Source organism: Tamandua tetradactyla, chromosome 7 (assembly GCF_023851605.1).
Source record: "Tamandua tetradactyla isolate mTamTet1 chromosome 7, mTamTet1.pri, whole genome shotgun sequence".
Lineage (NCBI taxonomy): Eukaryota > Metazoa > Chordata > Mammalia > Pilosa > Myrmecophagidae > Tamandua > Tamandua tetradactyla.
This window is the reverse complement of record NC_135333.1, coordinates 17,549,747-17,573,982: the sequence shown is the minus strand read 5'-3', so window position 1 is coordinate 17,573,982 and position 24,236 is coordinate 17,549,747. Positions and strand designations below refer to the sequence as shown.

Here is a 24,236-nt window from a genome sequence, read left to right as displayed (position 1 = left end):
CAGTGGCAGAATTCTCGCCTGCCATGCCAGAGACCCGGGTTTGATTCCTGGAGTGTGCCCATGCCAACAACAACAACAACAACAAAAAATTGGTTATCTGGAATTTGGAACATTGTGTTCTCTAGAAACAAGAGGAACTTGCCTGATATAATAAATGGGCCTTTGCAACTAAGAAGCAGCCCTACCTTTAGATAATGAGGCAAAAGAAAGATCTGAGAATTAAAAGTTGCTGTGCTCTTAGCTGAAGGAGTCCAGTTGTCACAGAACAGAAATCCATGCTTAGCACGGGTTTTGAGTATTTCAGGTTTGATAATGAAGGACCACTTTTTTATTTAATTTTTCTTAATCCATTGCAGAACAATACTTTTATAAAATAAAAGGAAAAAGAGTTAATAGAAGAATGAAATTTATAAAACACAAAATTAAAGCCCAAATATCTTATTATTAGGTCCACGTAAAATGAATTCTTATCAAATTACTATTAAAGTTTCTAAATGTTAACTTTGCATTTCTTTATGTATTTAATTATCAACTAGTAACAGTTATCATGGACTGGCACTGGTTAGTGGGCCACACTGAGTTGCTTAATGGGAACCCATTTTAAGGCCTTGATTTTTACTCTAACCAAAAGGGGGTGCTGTTGAATGTGTTTGAACAGAGAAGCATCGTGGGCTGATTAAATTTTAAGTGAATCACGGGCTGGAGGATAGAGTGCAGGGGAATAAAGGAAGAAGCAGGAAGACCAGTCATGAGACTTACTGCATTTTCCAGGCACGAGATGATGGTGGCTTAGGCCAGGATGGTAGTGGTGGACAAAGTAAAAAGTAGCTAGATTTGGATGTATTTTTAAGCTAGAGCCAACAGAATCTTCTAGTAGATTGGATGGGGTATCTAAAAGAAAGAGAGAAGTCAAGGATGACTCCAAGGTTTCCACTTGGGGAATGTGAAAGTGTGTTACCGTTGACTGAGATGGGGAAATGTCCAACTGAAATGGAACTGGTTTTGGGTAAAAGGAAATCAGGAGTTCCATTTTTCATATTTAAGTTAGACTTTCAGTACATATTCAAGTATGACTGTGTAGACTTAAAGTAGACTCATAGGCCTAGAAAGAAACATGAAAGGTCCTTTAAGTATACCTTTCACCACCCAAGGCAAGGCATAGTTACTTTATTTGAAAAATCCAAGGAAGTCAATTTAAGAGCCTCTGCCAATGATTGTTTTCTGACAGTAAACTCTCCCATTTTGGAAATTATTCCGCATTTTTTACCTAGTCATAAATAAGATAACTATTTCCTTTCCTAATTTTAAAGATAAAAAATTTTCATGATCCTGATTTCCATGAGGCAGCTATAGAATTGATTACAGCTTAAGAGCAATCTGGTTGCATCATCTGCCACCCCTTTGATTGCCAAGGATAATTTAGCTTCTTTGATTGCCAGTGGTTATAGACTTTGTTATCAAATTTTGGTAATACTGGACCTACAACTTCTCTTGATATACTGTTTACATTCTTTAAAATAAATACATCAAACACATGTACATACCACATAACAAAGATTGGAAGGAAGTACATCAAAATTTTACATATGATTTTATTTATTTGTTTGGAGAGATAAGTGATATCTTTTCTCTTACTTTTTTTGTTGTGTAACAAAACAAAAAGTAAACATGTATTACTTTAAGAATTAGCAGTAATAACCATTATTTAAGGAAAAGAACACATCCATGTGACCTCTTCCCTTTCTTTGGGCTACCGCAGCTTACCATCTGCTACCTGGATATGCTGATGACCAAGGAAGAACGCCAGAAGCTGCTGAGGGACCAATACTGCTTTGAATGTGACTGTTTGCGATGCCAAACCCAGGACAAAGTATGTTGTATGGAATCTGCTTGGAATACCTTCAGGCAATATCATAATTCAGAGAGCTCTGTTTTTATTCCGTTAATCCTAAACTAAATGGCCCTCAGTGCATTGTAGGAAACAAAGGTAAATAAAATAATGCATTGAGCTGCATGTGTTTCATTTCCTGAAACTTTTGTCCCCTACTGAGTAATAAAAGTTAAATCACAGGTAAGGCTCCATGGAGCTTAGAGTCTTGAGGGAATCTAGGCATTAAGGCCAGAGTGCTATTGCAGCATATAACAAGAGAGTTAAATTACATTTACATTATTATTGATTAATAGTTATTGCTCAGTAGTAGACATACAGAGTTGAACCCATGTTTTTATTTCTTTAAAATTTGTCCTATAAGACTTTCTACTGCAACACTTTCTCATATGGAGGTCACTTACATAGCAACTGATACTCTGAAGAAAGAAGGCTAGCCAAAATAAATGCTGTAAAGATAATGAATGAACTTTCCTCTTAGTACTCATATTCTTTCCTCACTTGGAGCCTATTTATTTTGCACACAATTGTGTTCTCTGATGAAGTCTTACATCTGTAGAGTGTTTTACATTTGTTTGAATTCTTTCATAATTATTTGATCATTTGATCTCAATAACTATAAATTAGGAAACTGAATTCAGAAAGGTTGAGAGAGATGCCTCTAAAACAAGATGAAGGGGGAAAGTAGCAGAACCAGTTCTGACATGCAGATCTTTTGACTAACTGTGGTGCTGTTCAACTGTATAACTATAGGTGACTTCTGGTGACAGCCAGCAGTGATAAAGATAGTTGCGCTCATGGCAAGAGAAAGACCATCAGTTCATGCTAATGCTGCAAGAATCTGTGAACATGCTTAGTTTTACATTTAAAAAAAAATAAGTGAATTTAGAAATAAGTGAATTACATGGAAAAAGTTAGATCCGTTGCTAATAAATCTTTGAGATTCCAAAGTAGCCCCTTTTTTATCCACCCTAGTTAACACTATGCCACCAACAAGCATGCCAGGAATCCAAAGGGATCCCCTGGGATACCTACGCGGACCATAATCTGGAATTCCAGCGTTCCCACCAACATCTTTGCCTGGGAACAGGAATACTCTTAGATTTCATGCCTCTCATGTTACATGCATATAATAGACCCTCAAAAATTCTTGAATGCATGGGTGGTTATGTTTTATTAAAATTGGGGTCGAGGTCCCTTTTGTTGTATTATAATAATTGTTTTTTATAATATAGGTTAGTATAGACCATTACAAAAGGGTCTGTTAACAAATAGCCGGTAACAACTAAAAATGGCTCTTTTCTTTTCGTTATTTTTGTTAGAGAAGTTGTATATTTACAAGACCCTGATCAAGAAGTTGTATGGTCACAGAAAAATCATCCATAAAATACAGAGTTCCGCTATACTACCCTATATTAACACCTTGAATTAGTGTGGTACTTTTGTTGCAAATGATGAAAGAATGTTTTTTTAACAATTTTTTAAAATTGTGAAATATATGTACAAAACAGCAATAACTTTCCAAGTACATTTCAATAGTTATAGAACAGATTTTAAAGTTTGGTATGGGTTACAGTTCCACAGTTTTTCGTTTTTTCTTATAGCTTTCTCCAAGACACTGGAGACCAACAGAAATATCACTGTAATGATTCAGCAGTCATACTCATTTGTTAGATCCTTTCTTCTCTGTTATACTCTTTTTCTTTAAATAACATATTCATAAAAGCAATAAATTTCAAAGTACATCACAACAATTAGTTATAGAACAGATTTCAGAGTTTGGTATGGGTTACAATTCTACAATTTTAGGTTTTTACTAGAAAGCTGCTCTAAGATACTGGAGATTAAAAGAAATATCCATTTAATGACTCACCAGTCATATTCGTTTGTAAACCCTACCTTCTCTGTGTAACTCCATAATCACCTTTGATCTTTCTATCGAGGGGTTCATCAATTTTATTGATTTTCTCAAATAACCAACTTCTGGTTTTATTTATTCTCTCTATTGTTGTCATATCTCAATTTCATTTCTGCTTTAAACTTTCTTTTCCTTTCCTTCTGTTTGCTTTGGGTTTATTTAGTTTTTCTTTGTCTAGTTCCTCCTGGTGAGATGTTAATTCCTTGAGTTTTGCTCTTTCTTCTACTTAATTATTTTTTATAGCTGAATAATATTCCATTGTATGTATATACACATTTTGTTTATCCATTCATCAGTTAATGTGCACTTGAGTTGCTTCTTTTGGCAATTGTGAATAATGTTGCTATGAACATTAGTATGTAAATATCTATACAAGACCCTGCTTTCAATTATTCTGGATATATAACCACTATTGGGATTACTGATCATATGGCAGTTCTATACCTAGCTTCCTGAAGAACTGCCAAATGGTCTTTCACAGCAGCTACACCATTTCACATTCCTCCCAGCAATGAGTAAGTATTCCTATTTCTCCACATCCTCTCTAATGTTTTAATTTTTAATAGTAGCCATTCTAGTGGGTTTGAAATGATATCTTATTATGGTTTTGATTTGCATTTCCCTAACAGCTAGTGATGTAGAGCAGCTTTTCATGTACTTTTTAGCCATTTGTATATCCTCTTTGAAAAAATGTCTTTTCAAGTCTTTTGCCCATTTTTTAATTGATTTTTTTTGTCTTTTAGTTGTTGAGTTGTAGATTTTCTTTTTATATTCTCAATATTAAACCCTTGTCATATATGTGGTTTCCAAATATTTTCTCCTAGTAAGTAGTTATCTTTTTTTTTTGGTGGGGAAGGGTACATTGCCCAGGAATGGAACCCAGGTCTCTCCCACAAGGAAGGTGGGCATTCTACCACTGAATGCCCTAAAAGTTTTGAATTTTTGAGGTGGTCCCATTTATTTTTTTTCTTTTGTTGCTTGTGCTTTAGGTGTAAAGTCTATCAAATGATTGCCTAACACAAGATCCTGAAGATGCTTTCCTACATTTTCATCTAGGAGCCTTACAGTCCTGGTCTTTGATCCATTTTGAGTTAATTTTTGTATTGATATGAGACACAGATCCTCTTTCATTCTTTTGACTATGATTATCCCGTTCTCCCAGCACCATTTATGGAAGAGATTATTCTTTCTCAATTGAGTAGACTTTACAGCCTTGTAAAAAATCAAATGGTCATACATATAAAGGTCTATTTCTGAACTCTCAATTCAATTGACAGTGAATATAACTGTCTTTGTGCCAGTACCATGATATTTTGACCACTGTAGCTTTGTAATATGTTTTTTTTTTTTTTTTTACATGGACAGGCACCGGTAATCGAACCCGGGTCCTCGGGCATGGCAGGCAGGCACTCTTACCTGCTGAGCCACCGTGGCCCTGTAATATGTTTTAAAGTCAGAAAGTATGAGTCCTACACCTTCAGTCTTCTTTGTCAAGATGTTTATAGCTATTTGAGGCTCTTGACCCTTCCAAATCAATTTGATAATTAGCTTTTCCATTTCTGTAAATTAGGCTGTTGGAATTTTGATTGGGATTACCTTGAACCTGTAAATCATTTTGGATAGAATCGACATCTTAAGTATATTTTGTCTTTGAATCCATGATCACTGAACATCTTTCTATTTATTTAGGTCTTCCTTGATGCCTTTTAGTAATGCTTTGCAGTTTTTTGAGTACAAGTCCATTATATCCTTGGTTAAATTTATTCCTAAATATTTTATTCTGTTAGTTGCTGTTGTAAATGGAATTTTTTTCTTGATGTCCTCCTGAGATTGCTCATTACTAGTATATAAAAGCACCACTGATTTTTGCTTGTTGATCTTTTACCTCACCACTTTGCTGTATTCATTATTGTTTCTAGTAATATGTGTGTATGTGTGTGTGTGTATAGTCCTTATTTGTATCTTACAACAGTTTTGCATTTAAAATCTATTTTGTTCTGTATTACTATAGCCACCCCATTTCGTTTTTGGTTACTGTTTGCATGGAACCTCTTTTTCCAACCTATTTGTGTCCTTGAGTTTAAGGTGAGTCTCATATTAACAGCATATAATTGGATCATATTTTTAAAAATCTATTCTGCCAATCTTGTCTTTTGATTTGAGCATTTAATCCATTAACATTCAATGTCATTTCTGTAAAGGCAGTATGTTAGTCATTTTGTCCTTTGGTTTTTATATGTCATGCCTATTTTTTGCTTCTCTTTTCCTTTATTGCCATCTCTTTTTTTATTATAATTGATATTTTGTGACATATCTGAGAGATCCCTTTTTCATGATTGTTTCTGTATATTTAAAAAATACTTTCTTTTTGCTTACCGTGGAATTTATATTACACAATTTATTTCTGTAACCTACTAATTTGAAAATATTTCAACTTCGCCTCAATAGCATACACGTTCTCTGTTCCCAAAAACCTGTTTCCCCTCTTTATGTTTTTTTTTCCCCCACTTTACCACTTTATATTTTCATGTCCATTATCAGGAGTTGCGTGTTTTTCTGTTCAATTGTATTCTGATTCTTACAGGAATTAAAGAATAGCATTGCATATTGAAAATACAGCAATACCGGGTTAAACATTTACTCTTTTAGTTACCCTTACTGATGATCGTCATTTTCGTACACTTCTCCAATCCACTCTCTCCTGTCTTTTCCTTTGACCTGCATAACCCCCTTTGGTAATCCTTGTAGGACAGGTCTCTTGTTGATGAACTCTCTCAGTTTCCATTTATCTGTAAATATTTTAAATTCTCTTTCATTTTTGAAGGACAGTTTTTCCAGGTAAAGATTTTTTTATGACAGTTTTTCTCTTTCAGTATCTTAAATATATCATACCACTACCTTCTCACTCCATGGCTTCTGATGAGAAATTGGCACCTAGTCTTATTGAGGATCCCCTATATGTGACAAATCGCTTTTATCTTGCTGTTTTCAGAATTCTCTGTTTATCTGCATTTGACAGTCTGATTAGTATGTGTCTCAGAATAAGTCTATTATGATTTTTTCCTGTTTGAAGTATGTTATACTTTTTGGACATGTGTATTTATGTCTTTCATAGGAATTGGGAAATTTTGAGCCATTATTTCTTCAAATACTCTTTCTGTTCCTTTTCCCTGTCCTTACCCTCTGAGACTCCATGACACATATGTTTGAGCGCTTCATGCTGTCACTCAAGTCTCTGAAACACTGCTTAATTTTTTCTATTCATTTGTCTATCTGTTCTTCTGACTGCATGATTTCCATTGTCCTGCCTTACAATTTGCTAATTCTTTCTTCTGCCTTTTAAATCTGCTGGTTTATGCCTCTAGTGTATGTTTACTCTCTACTACCATGCCATTCATCCCCATAATTTCTGTTATGTTTCTTTTTATAATTTTGCATTCTTTATGCTCATGCAATGTCTTCTTAATATCCTTTAGCTTTTTATGCATACTGTCCTTCATCTCTTTGAATTAATTTAGGAGATTCATTTGAACATCTTTGATTAGTTGTTCCAAATTTGGAGTCTTCTCTGTAATTATATATTTTTTCCCTTGACTGAGCCATATTTTTCTGTTTCTTAGCATGGCTTATGATATTTTGCTAATATCTTGGCATCTGATTACGTTGATGGGTTAACTCTGAAAGTCAGTTTCTTGTTCTTGTCTAGTGTTTTATTGTTGATAGGCTTTGTGTTAAGGCTCTTCTTTAACACTTGGTCAGATTTTCTCAGCTCTTCTTCATTTTCTTCTTGCTCTGAATGTGTGGTGCAGTTTTAAAGACTGTACTTTTGTGCAGTAGTTTCACCTCCAGGAGAGATTTCCCTTTCATCTGTTCCTTTTCAGAGACTCTGAATGTTTCATTTGTTTTTGTGCAGAATTTTCTCCCTAGCTCCTATGATTTGTTTAAGTTCCGTCTCTCACCCAGCACCCTGTTTTCCTTACACATTTCAGTTCTGGAAGCTGTCATGTTTTACAGCAGCACTTCAGTTCAAGCCACCTTTTAAAAATTTCTGTGAGGCTTATCTTTCTTTGCCATTAGGGTATCTTACCCTGGGGAGCCAGATGGGGTCAATCCAAAAAGATGGGTCACTTCAAAAAATTTTGTGTTAAGTGGTCCAGCCAACTGAAACTGGATTGATTGAGGGCTCATCAGTTCTTGCTGGCAGTTATATTGATGTCTCTCTCTCATTTTGTTTCCTTTGGGACCCTTGTGTATACAGCCTTCCTTGTATACAAGCTGGCTCCATCCTGGGTCTCTGCAGACTTAGGTCCCTGTGTCTGGATATGCATGGAGTTCTAACTTGTTGCTGTGAGTCACTCTATAGGGTCTTTCTGAAGTGGGAGAAACCTGGACCCATGCCGCCTTTGTGTGAATCCCAAGCTGTGTAGAATCAGTGGCTGATGAGGAAAATGGGAACCAACTGACGGTCTGAAACAGAAATTTCCTACCTGATATTTTTCTCTTTCTCCAATTCAGCATTTGTGGAATCTTTCTCCAGTCTCTTACCACTCTCCAGTATTTTAAGCATGTGGGATTTGTCCTTTCATTCACTGAATCTCTGGGGATGCTTTTTCAGGGGATGCCTTATATCACCATGTTGGTGATGTCACTCCTCCCCATGAATATACGTTTTTAATATTCATTCTGGTAACGTACATACAACCTACAATTTCCCTTTTTAACCACATTCAAATATATATATTTCAGGGCTGTTAATTTCATTCACAATGTTGTGCTGCCATCACCATCATCAATTACCTAAACTTTTCCATCATCCTGCATAGAATCTCTATATTTTAATCACTAACTTCCATTCCCTATCTATACCCTGGTCCCTGGTAACCTATATTCTAGTCTATGACTCTGTGAATTTTCTATTTTAATTATTTCATATCAGTGAGATCATACAATATTGCCCTTTAGTGTCTGGCTTGTTTTGCTCAACGTGATGTCTTCAAGGGTCATTCCTGTTCTTGTATATATTAGAGCTTTATTCCTTTTCATGGTGAGCAATATTACATTGTGTGTATCCCACATTTTATATATTCATTCATTGGTTGTTGTACACTTGGATTCCTTCCATCTTTTGGCAATTGTGAATAATGCTTTTGTGAATCGAGGTTTACAAATATCTGCTTGGATCCATGCTCTCAATTATTTGGGGTATGTACCTAGAGTGGTGTGGCTGGTGTTTTAGTTTCCTAATCTGCTTTAAGCAAATACCATGAAATGGTTTGGCTTAAACAATGGGAATCTATTCATGTATGGTTTTGAAGCTAGGAAACTGTCCAAATGAAGGCATCAAGGTGATGCTTTCTCCCCCAAACCAGTTGCTGGTAATCCTTGTCTCCTCACATGGCAAGGCACATGATAGTGTCTACTATTCTCCCCTTTCTCTTCTAGGTTTTGTTAATTTTAGTGTCTTGCTTCTGTGGTTTCTCTCTGTCTAAATTTCATTCTCTTGTGAAGGACTCCAATGATGGTTTTAAGACCCATCCTGATTGAAGTTAGTCACACTTAAACTGAAGTAGCCTCATCAAAAGATCCTACTTACAATGGGTTCACACCCACAGGAATGGATGAACTTTAAGAACATATTTTTCTGGGGTATATGCAGCTTCTATACTTAACTTTTTGAGGAACCACCAAACTGTCTTCCAAAGTGGCTGCCCCATTTTACATTCTCACCAACAATGATTTAGTATTCCTATTTCTTTACATCCTTTCCAACACTTGTTATTTTCCAGTTTTTAGTAGTAGCCATTCTAGTGGGTGTGAAATGGTATCTTATTGTGGGTAGAGTTGTGTATTTCTCCCTTCAAATCTTTAGGGATTTTGCAATATTTGGGGATCTACTGTTAGGTGTGTGTATATATATATTATGTCTTCTTGTTGTATTGTCCCCTATATCAGTATATAATGGCTTTCTTTGTCCCTTGTAACAGTTTCTGACTTAAAGTCTTTGTTATATTGCTACCCCAGTCCCCTTTTGGTTAAGACTTGCATGATCTATTTTTTTTCCATCCTATCCCTTTCAGCCTGTCTTATGTCTGTGAATTTAAGGTGAGTTTCTTGTAAACAACATATAGCTGGGTCATGCTTTTATTAGGCATTTTACCAATATCTGTGTTTTGACTGGTGGATTTCATCCATTTACATTTAATTTAGCTACTGATAATGCAGGACTTTGTTCCTCCATTTTTCTATTTAGTTTTTTCAAGTTTTATACCTTTCTTTTTTGATTCTCAATTCTTCCCTTAATTGCCTAATTTGATATTTATTTCATTTTTTGTATTGTACCATAATGAGTCCCTGCCCTTTTTTTCCATACATATTTTTCATGTATTTTCTTTATGGTTACCATCGGGTTAAAATTTAACAACCTAAGTATGTAATAATCATTTCTTTATTTGATACAAACTTTAATAGTGCATACATATTTTGTTCTGCACCTCTCTGTCCCCCACCCTTTTATAAAATACATATTACAAATGATGTATTTGTATACTTTTTCTAACACCATAGATTTATTATTACTTTTTATGCATTTGCATTTTACTACTTGTAAGAAGTAAGAAATGAAGTCACATACCAAAAAATACAATACAGCAGTACAGAGATTTATGGTTACCCAACTGCTTACCTTTCCCAGAGGTCTTTATTTCTCTATGCCACTTTGATTCACCGTCTAGTCTTTTTTCAGTCTGAAGAACTCCCTTTAGCATTGTTTGTAGGGCAGGTCTAGTGGTAATGATTTTCTTAGCTTTTGTTTTTCTGAGAATGTCTTAATATCTCCCTCATTTTTCAAAGAAAATCTCCCCGGATATAAAATTCTTGGTTGGCAATTGTTTTACTTCAGCAGTATTTCAGCCACTGCCTCTTTGCCTCCAGGGTTTCTGATGAGAAATTGGCATGTTATCTCAGCAGGACTTCCTCATTCATAGCACGTTACCTTTCTCTTGTAGCTTTCAGAACTCTGTCCTTGTCTTTTGCATGCGGAAGATTAATCAGTACATGATTGCATTTTTTTCTTCATGTTTATCATGTTTGGTGTTCTTTTTGGTTTCTTGGATGTGCATATTCACAGCTTTTACTAAGTTTGAAAGTTTTCTGCCATTATTTTTTAAAATATTCCTTAGCCATCCTTAACATGTGGCTACTGTCCTCATGGTCCCAAGATGATCACTGTTCTCTACCCCTAAGTGTGTCTTTGTTCTGGTCAGAAAAAAGAAGACATAATAAAAGTGAAAATCACAGGGAAGCCCTCTTAGGGATTTCCACTGCATCATATTGTCACATGGCCACCCCTTGCATTACAGAGCATAGGAAGCTGCATGTTTCAGCTTTCGGCCTTTATATCATGCAAGAAGAAGGTTGTCAGTGGATTTTGAGTAGCCCATCCACAGTGTGTATCAGACCATTAAGACTATTTTCTTTACTATCTTGAGTTAAAGTTCATTTAATATTGTGTTAAAATTTTACTAAACTGGAATAAGGGGATTGTTATTAAGGCCTTTCCAGCTTTATTATTCCAGGTTCCTATAAAATGTTTCCTCTTGGAAGTGAGGGGCATATGTACTTCAGTGAGAATATAAACTTGATTTGCCACAAATTCATCAAATTTTCATGTTTCCATTTATCTAGACTTCTGTTTAGTGATATATATATATATATTCTTTTTGAAATTTCTATGCTGTTGATTTGCTTAGAAAAAAATAAAATGCAGGGATGAGTTCAGCCTAGTGTATTCTCAAAAGATCACAAATTCAAGATTCTGTCAAAATTAATTTTACTTCAGTTCCTAGATTTAAAATTTCTGACATTTTTCTGCTTTTCTTGGAAACCAGAAAATTCATCTCACCAGATTTCTTCATCAAGCAATATTTATTACATACCCACATCTGCATGTTACTATACTCGCATGATATCATGTTCCAAGGAGGCAGGAATCCTTTTAAATATAGGTATAATTTGCATATGACAGCTGTCATTTATAATCAGCAGCAGCTTAATTTCTGGAAGAAATAAAACTTACCTTGTAAGGAGGGATTTGGAAATAATTTGGATTTTCCTATTCCTTGCCCAGGTCTGAAGCCAAGGCAATAAAAGCAAAACTGGCCAAATGTAATTGATTGTTTCTTTAAGTTTGTAGATGGTACTAACATGCTTCCTTGGATGTCATACACATTATTGCAAAAATCTGTTTTGCTTGCTGTGTCCCATCATCTTTCCTAAAGTCTGTTATTCTTGATTCTTCTTTTTAAACACTGTATCTGTCAATCTATGTGAGTCCTCAACACCTTTCTCCTAGATTACTGAAATAACCCCTGAGTCCTGAGTCACATGCTCTTCAATTTCTTCCCTTTCATCTACCCTGCACACTATTTTAGAATAAGTGTTCTCTGCGGTTTCCGTGTTATTATTACTTTGCTCAGAATTCTTCAGGCTTTACATTTTACCTTTATTCTTCAGGATAAACTTCAAACTCTTAGCTTGACATTCAGTGCCCTCCAAATCATGACCCTAAGTTCAATCTACTTTCTTTTCCTTTCTGTTTTTGTTTTTCAAAATTATCCACTTGTTTTATCTAGTCAGCCTTTTTCCCCAGCCCCAAATTTTGAAGTATCTTAAAGATATACACCCACACATTTATGTATATGTTAAATATAAATATAATACAGTGGCAATTAATTTATATTAATTTGAGAAATAAGAGTGGCAGGAAATAAGATGAAAATCAGATTAGTATCCAAAATGCATTCCTTGTGATCTTAAACAGTAGCTAGAATTGAATCAGAAATTTACTCCAAATTTCACAGTAGCCAAAACCAAAAGGAGGTAAGACTAATTTCAAAATTCACAGTTGCCTTAAAATTAAACACACACTCACACACACACACACACACGCTTACACATACAAATTCCTCAGCAGAAGCATAGTTTTTCCTAGCACTAAGGCCTGAGGCACTGCTCATGCAGGGGTCCCTGTGAGGTTGAATAGCCAACATTCTTATTAGACTTCTACAATGATTGAAATATCTGCTTTTTATAATATTCCTCAGTGTAGTTGATTGGCATAATCTCAAATTAAAACTTAATAAAGCAATAACAAGAAGGGTGGAAATTGTGTGATCTAGGTTCATATCTCTTTTGCTTCATCCCCAAAATAAAATTTAGTCTGTATAGAGGAAATCAAGACACACATCCTTAAGGGAATCCTTCATTCTTGTTATTTCTTGCAAATAGGCTTTTTAATTTTTAAATTTTTATTAAAGTAAATCCATGTAGATAGTTTGAAGATTTAAAAGTACTATAACCTAACTGAAAACCCTAGTCACCTTTTCCACTCCTGTCCCTGCGCAAGTCCTACTCCCCAGAAATAACCTCCTTTCAGATTCTTAACATTTATTACATGTTTCTAAAATTTAAACTCCCTTAAATGATGCTAGGGATTCTTTTTGCTAATGGGTTGGTTTATGAACTATTTTTTATTTCCAGGATTTCAAGTTAATTCTTTTTCTTATTTTCCAGTGCATATTTTTAGTTAATAACGTTTTATTTTTAGTTCACAACTTTTTATTTGTTTGTGATGTATGCTATTTGGTTATTTATCTCTTTGGGCACCCTAATCACACTTCTTTTAAATCTTGGTCAACCAGTTTCACAAAGTGCATTCACTGGTGGGAATTCATGTTCTGATTGTTGATTGTCATTGGTTATCTTCCTCAGTATTGCATTTCACTAAGTGTTTAGGACACTGGAATGACAGATTCATTTTCAGTGAAAGTTTTTTTGCTTTTTTCATTTTTTTCTCCTTCTGTGTATGTTCCTTCTATCAAGCATTTTACACCTGCCTCCTCAGGCTCCACTTCAAAACCAGGACTTGGTTCTCTTGCCCCACAGCGACATTTAGACAATTGCAGATCCTATTACTTAGCCTGTGGGCACCTAATGCAGTATTTGAGGTGAGGTTAGGGGTAGTTGTACTTGTGTCTTCTAGGCTCACAGCTTCCTGTAAATATTTAGTCCAAAGGAACAGGTTATCAGTCTGTTTTTTCTGTTTCTTTTTACACGCAAAGGAGCCTCACCTTAATTCCTAAAGTCAACTTTAAAGGCAGATCTGAGAGCTGGTGGCTTTAGCTGTATTTATTGCTTTACATTTCTGTACTAATCGTGACCCATAGAGATATTTATCTTGTTTTTGAACTTGAAAAACTATTTTTGGTTTCTCTTTTTATATTTTACCTATCACTTCTATGGGTTTGAAATATGGGGAGCACATCAATGTCTGAACTTAGCACAATATCTTGAATAGAATTCTGTAGTTTTCCTTTTAAGTATGTAGGTAAGAATTCAAATCTTTAGAGGCAAGGAAATGTAAGGGTAAATGATGATCTAATTCTCCTGAGGGTTTCCAGGCACATGTGCACTTTCACTTAGTACCAGCCGTGCTGTAGAGCTCAAGATCTGTATCTCTTTTTATCACAGAGCCTTCTGTGGAGAGAGGGCTCAGTAGATTCATCTCGAAAATATCCTCATTCTGGAAGCAGTTTAATAAATAGCTTCGGAGTGGGAGTGGGAGAACCTGGTGGGGAAGTGACTCTCATAAACTTCACATTCCCTAATACAACAGTTCTAAACCATGTCCTTTTATTTTCTTCTGTGGAAATACAGCAAGCAATGTTAATTGCTGTTTTTAATAATTATTTCAGTTTATTTTCTAAGACCGTCTTTAAAAATGACTTTTTATTGTAGTAAATCTACAACACAAAATTATCCATTTTAACCACTTTCATGTGTGCAATTCAGTGATATTAATTACATATACAATTGTGCTATCATCACCACTATCCGTTACTTCTCCATCACCCCAACAGAATCTTTGTACCCATTAAGCATTGACTCTTCATCTCCCCTCCATCCCCAGTCCTTGATTGCCTGTCTCTATGAATTTGTATATTCTAGGTGTTTCAAAATCCTATGATATTTATCCTTTTGTGTCTGGCCCGTTTCACTCAGCATGATATGTTCAAGGTTCATCTACATTGTCACATATATTAGAACTTCATTCTTTTTTTTTTTTGTATGCTATATGGTGGGGTTCAGATTTCATTCTTTTTTCATGTGACTACCCCGTTATTGCAGCATCATTTGTTGAATTGTTTTTGGGGGGGGGGCAGGGGAAGTACATGGGCCAGGAATCAAACCCAGGTCTCCCACATGGCTGGCGAGAATTCTGCCACTGAGCTACCCTTGCGTCCCCCTGCCCAGAACTTCATTCCTTTTTATAGCTGAATAATTTTCCATTGAATATATGTATCATATTTTGTTTATCCATTGACCTGCTGATCAGAATCCTCTTTTCTAACATGAAATAGCTTTTCTTTGGTACCCCTCCATAATACCTATGAAAACAGAGCCCTGAAGAAACCTGACATCCTATATGCTCATGTGAAAACTGCCTCAGTTCCTACATGTGCTATGTCTCAACAAGGCTACTACTATTAAGCTGCAGGAGTTGGGGAAGAGAGGCAGGATTGAACCAAAGGAAGATATATGATTGAAGGAATAAAAGGAATGTTAAAATTCAAGTTGTATTCAAAGGAAATGAGAATTCTCTGCCCAAGAAAAGGTTTTTGTGGTAACTTGAGTCTATTTGAAATATAAGCAATTACTTAAAGGTAATTTGTAAGCCAAGATTTCTTTCCACTGTCTTCCTTTATTTGTTAAATTAATTGTAAGCAGAACTACATAGTGATGGGATGACGAACCCATTGGCTCTGAATTATTTTATATTTCAAGTTTTACCTATCTAAGCAGAATGTGTTTCCTGTTTCTAAAGTTTTCATCATAACTGAACTTCATTGTCGTTTGGAAGATTAGGAAGATTTGGCCAGGGATTGAAGAAGTGTATATCTCAGCATCTTGTATCAGTGCGTCTGTCCATCCGGGAGCTTTTAAGTAGCCCCAAACCTGATACTCCTGAACTTAGCACAATATCTTGCACAATTGCTTGTTTCCCCAAGCAATCAGAAGTGTGGATTTCCTCTGAGCTAATGCAGTGCTGGTTGGAATTAATGTTAGAGTGAGGAAAGATGTGTATTGACTTCATAACTACGGAATCACATCTGCGGTGTTACATGAAATAATAGGAGAGGCCTGGGGGCATGGTACCAGGTTCTATAAAGTTGGTTGGGAAGTAAACAATATAGCTATTGTGTTCTCCTTGTAATACTCTGTTTACCATATCACAGAGTGCTGTGTTTTAATACTGCTTTCTCCCCAGAGTACAGGTAGCTGTGCTCCCCAAGCTTGTTCATGTTGTTCTGTTTGTCTAAAAGAAGTTTTGAGATTTAAGCTGTGTCTGTCCCAAGGGTAGAAAGAGTATTGCCACAATTTGTAGGGCATGAATTCCATCTTGCAGCCTTCCCAATTTTTGCATGAAATTCTTTTCCACTGCATTCAAGGTCTAGCTCAGGAGAAGAGTCAGTGGTGGCAACTAATATGAGGAGAAGGGTAAAGTCACAGACAGTATCTATTCTTTAGCTAGCAAGCACTGTCCATAGTTCAACACACAATAGTGTTGAAGAAGTGCTTGAAGATTGAGGGCATTCTTCTTAATGAAATATTATAAATTGTAATACCTGCTAAAGCTTCAGGACACTTACTATGTGCTAATTTTCTGCTAAGTTCTTTATTGCCTCATCTCATTTAATTGTCACTATGTTATGAGGGTGACAGTTACAGCTATGCCCATTTTGCGAATTGGAGCTTTTTAACTTCAGAGACTTCACTATATTGTCACTACAATTGTATAAATAGCAGATACACCTTCTCCTCCCTGTTTTTTAAAATTGAAGTATAATTTATAATCAGTGAAATTCAGCCTTCTTAGTGTACAGTTCTATGAGTTTTGACAAATACATACGGTTTATAACTACTACCACTATCAAGATATAGAACAGTTCTAGTACTACCCCCAAAATTCCCTAATACCACTTTGTAATTAGCCCCTAACCCCATTCCCAGCCCTTGCCAACCACTATTCTACTTTCTGTCACTATAGTTTTAACTATTCCAGAATGTTATATAAAGGGAACCAAAACAGTATATATAGCCCTTTGTTTCTGGCTTCCTTCATTTAGCATAATGCATTTGTTAGTCATCCATTTTGTATATACGCACACACAAGCACATATGAAACAAACACACATACCATACATGCATGTAAAATCTCAGTAGTTGGTTCCTTTTTATTGACAAGTAATATTCCATTATATCGCTATACCCTAGTTTGAAATTCCATTCGTTAGTTGGAGGACATTGGGTTCTTGTCAGTATTCCAATTTATCAATAAAGCCACTATAAATATTCACATACAAATTTTTGTGTGAAATTAATAAGTTTTAATCATTTGGGTAAATATCTAGGTGTGGAATTACTGGGTTGTATGGTAAATATATGTTTACCTTTATAAGACATTGCCAAACTGTTTCCAAAGTAGCTGTACCATTTTGCATTCCCACTAGCAGTGAATGATAGTTCTACTTCTCCCACACCCTCAGCAGCCCTTGATTTTTTATTTTATTTGTGTTTTTAAACATTCTAATAGATGTATAATGATAGCTTTTTGTGGTTTTATTTTGCATTTTGTTAATGACTAATGTTGAGAATCATTCATGTGCTTATTTGCCATTCATATATCTTCTCTGGTGATAAATTTGTTCAAATCTTGCAAAATGTTTTAATTAGTTGTTTGTTTTCTTATTGAATTTTGCGAGTTCTTTATATATTCTGTATACAAGTCTTTTATCACATACATGTTTACAAGTTTTTTTCCTCAATCTGTGGCATGTCTTTTCATTCTCTTGGTAGTGTCTTTTGAAAGCAGACTTTTTTTATTTTAGTGTAATCCAATTTATCAATATTTTTGTTTTATGGCTTTTTCTTTTGATGCCATTTCTAAGGAATCTTTGCTTAACTAAGAGTATGAAGATTTTCTCCTGTGTTTTCTATTAGGAGTTTTATAGTTTAAGGTTTCACATTTAGATCTTTGATCTATTTTGTGTTAATTTTTGTTGATGGTACAAGGTATGACATGAGGTTCATTTTTTGCATATGGATTGTTATTCCATTCTAGCACCATTTGTTAAATCAGTATATTATTTAAGGCAATAGGCTATTATGGAAAAAAGTGCAGAGCTAGATATAGAAATTGGGTTCTAGTCTTGGAGCATCTACTTATAGCACCAAGTATACTAGCCAGAGAGATAAAATCAGAGTGTGCAAAACAAAGCACCCTTTAGAGTGGAAAGAGCACAAGCTTTGGAGTCAGATAGTCCTGGGTTCAAATGCCAGGTCTGTAATTTACTAGGCATATAAAGTTGGCAAGTTTCCTAATCTTATGCTTAGTTTCCTCTTTTGTAAATGAGAATAATCCATACCTGGCAAAGCTGCTTTGAGGATTCAATTAGCTAATGTATGTATAAAACTTGGGAGAGTGTAAACACTAAATAATGGTAGCTAGCCATTATTGTTCCTGAATGATCTGAGAAAATAACCTGTTTGGAAAGTTCCAGGAATTATACAGCATCCTCAGTTCCCATCGTTTGCAGGTCAGTGTCCCTGGATTGCTTATATAATCTTCTTAATAGCTTTTAAAGTCTCCCTGCTCCAACTTTTAGTAATCTCCATTTCCTCTCTTTTTTAATTTTTGTTCTCAGAACGCACTTTGTGGTTCCTGCAGTCAGGGTGTTAGGATGGCTGGTGCTTTTCAGTCTTGTATTCTCCTTGGCATCCCCTCTGCCTCCAGCCTGGGCTCTGTGTTTTGAGAAGAGAGCTGAGCTTTGTCCAGACAATGAGGTATATCACTGCCCCTCATTATTATTCATACTGTCCTTGCCCCTACAGCTCCTGATGTTGCTTCTCGCTGAGGAAAATGTGTATGTGTTTGTGTGTCTTTGTGTGTGTGCAGTAGGGACTGGCCGCTCTTATCAGGATTAAAATAGAGGAGACCTCATTTGAAGTTGTTGCCCAGCCAATATTACAGTTACTTGACTCAGCTGGTTTGGTATACCTCTGAGGCTGAGTCTAAAGGCAGCACAAGTGACACTGTGCAGAGAACATGCCAGATCATTTCTTCCCTTCCCCTCAGGTCCATAGGCAAAATGGACACTATCCCTGGATTCTCTTTTTTCTCACATTTGGTCCCAAATGAGACTGATGCCTCTTTCAGGGTATGCCAAATAAGAATTCCTCTCCTTTCTTGGTGAGCCTACACTGGGATTCTTTTGTACACACTGAATGAAACAGTAATAATGAAACATCATGGGACAGAGATTGGGCAAGATTCCTTTACTATTTATTCCTTATTTACTACAGTGTGAGGGTCACCAATGCTTTCTTGACCCTGAGCCTGAAAACAGACATCTTCAGTGGTCTCAGTAGCTTCAGGACCCCCGGATGCGCGGAGAACAGCTCACTCTGCAATGGTACTGGGCAGCGGGAGCTCTGCCCAGATTCAGTAGCTAGCTCCTCCAGTGACAGTGGGAAGGATGTCCAGAGATCAGAAGTGGATGGATGGGCATTTTAACCCCTTTTATTATCCTACTCCATGCAGAAATTAAAATGCACTTGGTGTCATTCAATAATAGCTTTAATTTTATTTACTAAATACATGTGTCCCTTAAATATTGTGAACTTGAAGGCTGATTCTTTCGATCTACAGTGCCAGCTCTAAAAATCTGACATGCTGAACTACACACAACCTTGGTATTCTACCTCTGTCACACAAGCTTCAGCTAACACCTTACTGCTAGAATATGGGCAGAAGCAGAATGAATATCACAACAAATATCACAGAGGCTAAGAGGTGTGTCAGGAGGAGTCAGCTAAATTTGAATCTCTAGAAGAAACATTAGGCATCTAGAAAGCAGAAATGACTTGTGCCATTTACTAGTTAAGTGAGTTTGCACTGGGCCAGAAAATCCAGGTATCCTAATTTTAGGGCAGTGTGTTTTTGTTTGTTTGTTTGTTTAACTTGGGCAGGCACTGGGAATTGAACCTGGGTCTCTGGCATGGCAGGTGAGAATTCTGCCGTTGAGCCACCATCGCACCGCCCTAGGACAGTGCTATTTTGACCAGACACTGTGGGTACCACACCTGGTCTGGAGACAAAAGTAATTAAAATAATTAATTGGTCTAGAAGTTCCCCTTTGACTATTTTTCTTAAAAGATCACTTCCATTTGTTTATTCCTCATTTTCAAGTACTTAAAATGATATCCTTATTCAATTTTTCAAGCTCTTTGGGTTGTAGATCAATAGAAATAAATAAAGAAAATGTTTATATTTTAGGTTGGTTTTACCACTGAATAACTTAAAATGTTATTAATTATAATATCTTTTGAAGACCCTGGATTAACATTTTCTGATTCTACCACTGCCTGGGAGAAGGAGACCAGGTACACCTTCTAAGAAGAAACTAAACCATCAGCTACAATGGAGTGTCCAAGGAGCCCCGAATCACACTTCCCAACAAGGACTATTAATTGGATTAAGTATTTTTTGTTCATAGCCTGAGCATTAATCCTCAGGAGAGAAGGCTTCTGATATTGTTTGGAACTTAGGACATAAGTAGACTTAAGTCTACTTTTTTGCTTACTTACTCATCCAAAATTATAGTTTTCACCCTCAGTCTTTCAGCAGATTTGTTGAATTTCTCCCTCCCTTCTTTTCCCCCTTTCTTTCTTCCTTCTTCAAACATTTTGTGAGATGAGGCTTACCATATGCCAACTGTGGGAATCCCAAAATGAAAAGATAGCCCTTTCCTACAACTGGCCTACATGCTAGTGGGGAGAGAGATACCTAAGCACACAGTTATAATTCAGTGTGATAATTTATAGAAGCCTGTTCAAAATGTAGTGAAAGCATCGAAGAAAAAAAAGTCTCCCAGTCAGTAAGGGAAGACATCACAGAGGAGGATACTTTTAACTTCATGAAAAGGATACATAGGAGTTTGTCCGTAAGAAAGATGCAGAGGGAGCATTTCAGAAATACCCCAGAGGTTTGAGAAGATGTGATATGTCAGAGTACTGCAAATGGTTCAGTATTTCTGAAAGATAAAAGCTAACAAGTCTAGTTGGGACTTATTTAAAAAGGAGTAAGGTATGCTGGATAATGAGTTTGAATTTTCGTCATGAAGGGGTGGCATGCTATTGCAGGATATGGAAATACAATGGCAGAAAAATATAGAAAAGCAGCCAGAAAAATTCAGTGGCATGTGTGCATCCAAGAAGTCCAAAATTACTGCACAACAAGGAAGAATAAAAAATTAAAATACTAGTTCAGGAAATTAACATGGTTTTCACACCATTACACCCAGAAGTGCTTCTTGAAAGCTGCTTTTGCCTATCTGTTTTGGCACCCCCCTGTCTCCCCCACAAAGAATGAGATGTTACTGGGTTAGAGTAATACCCAAGGATATGGCAAATGGTTTGTTTCAAATATTCATCTACTTTCAGACTGTTTCTGGTGCTTCAATTAAAGATTAGAACATGTACCAATTGTACTGAGTATTAATTGCTGAGGAGAGGATGTAGTGGTTCTCTAAACGAGCTACACCTCTCAGTAATTAGTATATTGTATTGCTTCAGTTGTACTCATCAGCATATCTTCTGTTTTCTTTTCTTTCAACCTTTATTGCCAAGTTACTTTCAGACCCTGAGAATTCTAATAAGTAAAGGGAGATTCGGGCCTACTTTATATTTTGTTCTGATATGTAAATTAGAATCCAGGAATAGTTAAGAGTTGATAATGTTTTCCTTTTTATAATCGTAAAATTTGAAAGCTGCAGCTAAGGGCCCCCAAAACAATTGTCCTCGCATTTATCATTAGACCCCTCTTTGCCGTAAGTTTACTCATCTTTAATTTGCAATCATCTTGTTTTTCTCAGAATTTAGTCAGTCTTGGCATTTTTTTCAGTGCCTTCTTATGCTAATTTCTCTATTTATTGTGCTTTTTTAAAATGAAACACATAAAATTGCAGCCTGTTAATAAATTATGTCTTGTATAACTGAAATAAAAACATGTTAGTTATTTCTAAACAATTAGACTGTCTTCAACATGGGAGAGTGCCCTAGCTGGGTAACAAACACCCCCTCGGATGAAAATTTCCTTAGTTCAACATCATATAAATGACTATCTACTTTTTACAACTGCTTCATGTTATGAATATGGTCAATAAAATTGTCATAAAAATTGTGGACACTAACTTTTAAATTTTATGTCATCAGTGCCTTTTAGCTCCACAAAAGAGTCAGAGCAGTGTTCATTAGCTTTTTCTGCTGTTGCATTACACTATGTCAGGTGGTCCCATAACTTAGGCAAAGAGAAGCTCTAATGGGCACAAAGAGAAGAACCATAGAAAAATAAAGACTTATAAGAAAAGATTACGAAAACAAGAACTCTTTGGCCTGCAAGAGAAAGTTGGGGGACCTGTATGCAGGCAGGATAACCTGCAGTCTTCAGACTTCACTGAGCTCGGAAGAATAGACTTAAAACCACGGGCATTTAGTTTAGTTGTTATGACCTAAGGGACTTGTTTTTAAACCAGTATGGTGTCATTTCCTCTGTGGGGTTATCTAAGAATAAAGTCTTTTCCTGTCCATATGATCTTAGTTCCCAAGAAAGCTTTCCAGTTCTGCAATCCTTTTGATCTAACTCAAATCCCTGGATAAGTTAGATATTTTGAGATGAATAGCAACAAAAATAAGACAGTCTGTCATTTAAAAAATAAAACCACTTTACCCTAGGAAAGTTAATTTTTATTACCCACTTTGGGTTTGGGCCATCTTTATCTGTTGTGTCCCGTGACAGGCAATCAACAAACATTTACTAAGTACCTAGTACGTACTCAGAGGTTGAAAAGAATACCCATTTATTTGAAAAGTAAGCCAAAATTGACAAAAATGAGAAAAGGATTATGATATGTTCCTATTAGGTTTATGTCTAAATTCTTGGAATATTATGTCCATGGGTCCATCTCCATGATATGATTTTCTGTTGGCCTGAATAGACAAAGGCTTCTTTTAACTGTAAAGCAGAGTGAAGAAAAAGGAAGGGGTGTTTAATGTTCACAAAGAAGTAGTACTCTTTTTCAGGTCCTTTGGCATTGGCACTCCAAAAAGTGTATACAGGAGAGACACCTCAGTTCTTGATTTCAGTCCCAATATTTTGTGTTTGTTTGTTTTGTTTTGCAGAGCAAGATGGAGTGGTCAAGAAAGAAATGAGAGGGAGAGTTGAAAATGAAAGAAAGGTGGTAGATGTTTTGCTCTCTAAACCAAAATAAGTGTAAAACAGCAAGATTATTATGGGTATCTTGGATCTCAGATTGTTCTTTGGGTGATTTCAGGTCTTGAACAAACCACTGTTGTTGAGTTTATGTAGCATTTACCCTTCAATCTTGGTTCTGTGAGCCTACTTTACATATTATCTGGAGTTTTCTGAGGTATGTAACCTAATATCACTATATAGTTTGGAAAAAATAAACTATTTCCATAATGCTATTGGTTTAGTATCTAGTTACCAAGGGAACAGCAAAGAGCAGAAGGATTTTTAATATTAATAGCAGGGCTTCAAGAGATGGTTTATACCCTTTTTGTGTTTTTCATTTCAGACCCTTAAGCTTGAATAGATAGGTTTAAATGTAAAATTACGAATATTGTCAATTACAGTTTTTGTATATCATTCTCAGTTTCTTTCATTATCAGCCATGGTGCTGCTATATTAGAGATTAAACAGGCACAGCCTACTCTTTTTATAAAGTATGTCCGCTTGAAAACAGTTTGCATAAGTCCCTTTATTGATTGAGCTTTCCATGCTGCCATAATTTCATCTCAATAATTTTTACCTAGGAAAATTACTACTCCTGCCACACAGCCTTTCAATTAAGTATGCTGTGCTGTGAGTTGTATCATTTAGAATTTTATTAATTTAAATATTTTGTGTCAACAGAAGGTAGATCATTATTAGTGGTGCAATGTGGTGTCTCTCAAAATTCATACATGTCATAGAAAAGTAATTAACTTCTTCATTCTATGGTAGAACAGATGTGTAACTGATAAGAACTGGGACCCAAGGGCACTCTAATTTTTTCATTTGTTTACTTATTTACTTATCATTGAATTGTTAACTCAGAGACCTCATTCTAAGTTTCCCAAACTTTATTTTCTTTTACATCTTTACTTTTCTTCCCTCTCGCACATATGATTGAAAAAAGGTTTAGAACCATTATCCAAATTTATGAAATCAGTGTTGCCTTATCATGGTAACTTTAAGCCATGGGGTGGGCTCTGTTTTTAGATGAGAGGAAGGTTTGATAACTAAGAGAGTTG

At 35.8% G+C, this 24,236-nt stretch overlaps 1 protein-coding gene across 5 annotated transcripts in view; it reads left to right on the top strand.

Annotated features, from left to right (window-relative positions):
• SMYD3 (SET and MYND domain containing 3) overlaps nt 1-24,236 on the top strand; it is an 876,127-nt gene that overhangs the window by 690,403 nt on the left and 161,488 nt on the right. For all 5 annotated transcript variants that reach the window (XM_077168525.1, XM_077168527.1, XM_077168529.1 and 2 more), the window contains one exon: nt 1,760-1,870. In XM_077168525.1, coding sequence (XP_077024640.1) covers nt 1,760-1,870 — 111 coding nt within the window. The remainder of the gene's footprint in view (nt 1-1,759; nt 1,871-24,236) is intronic.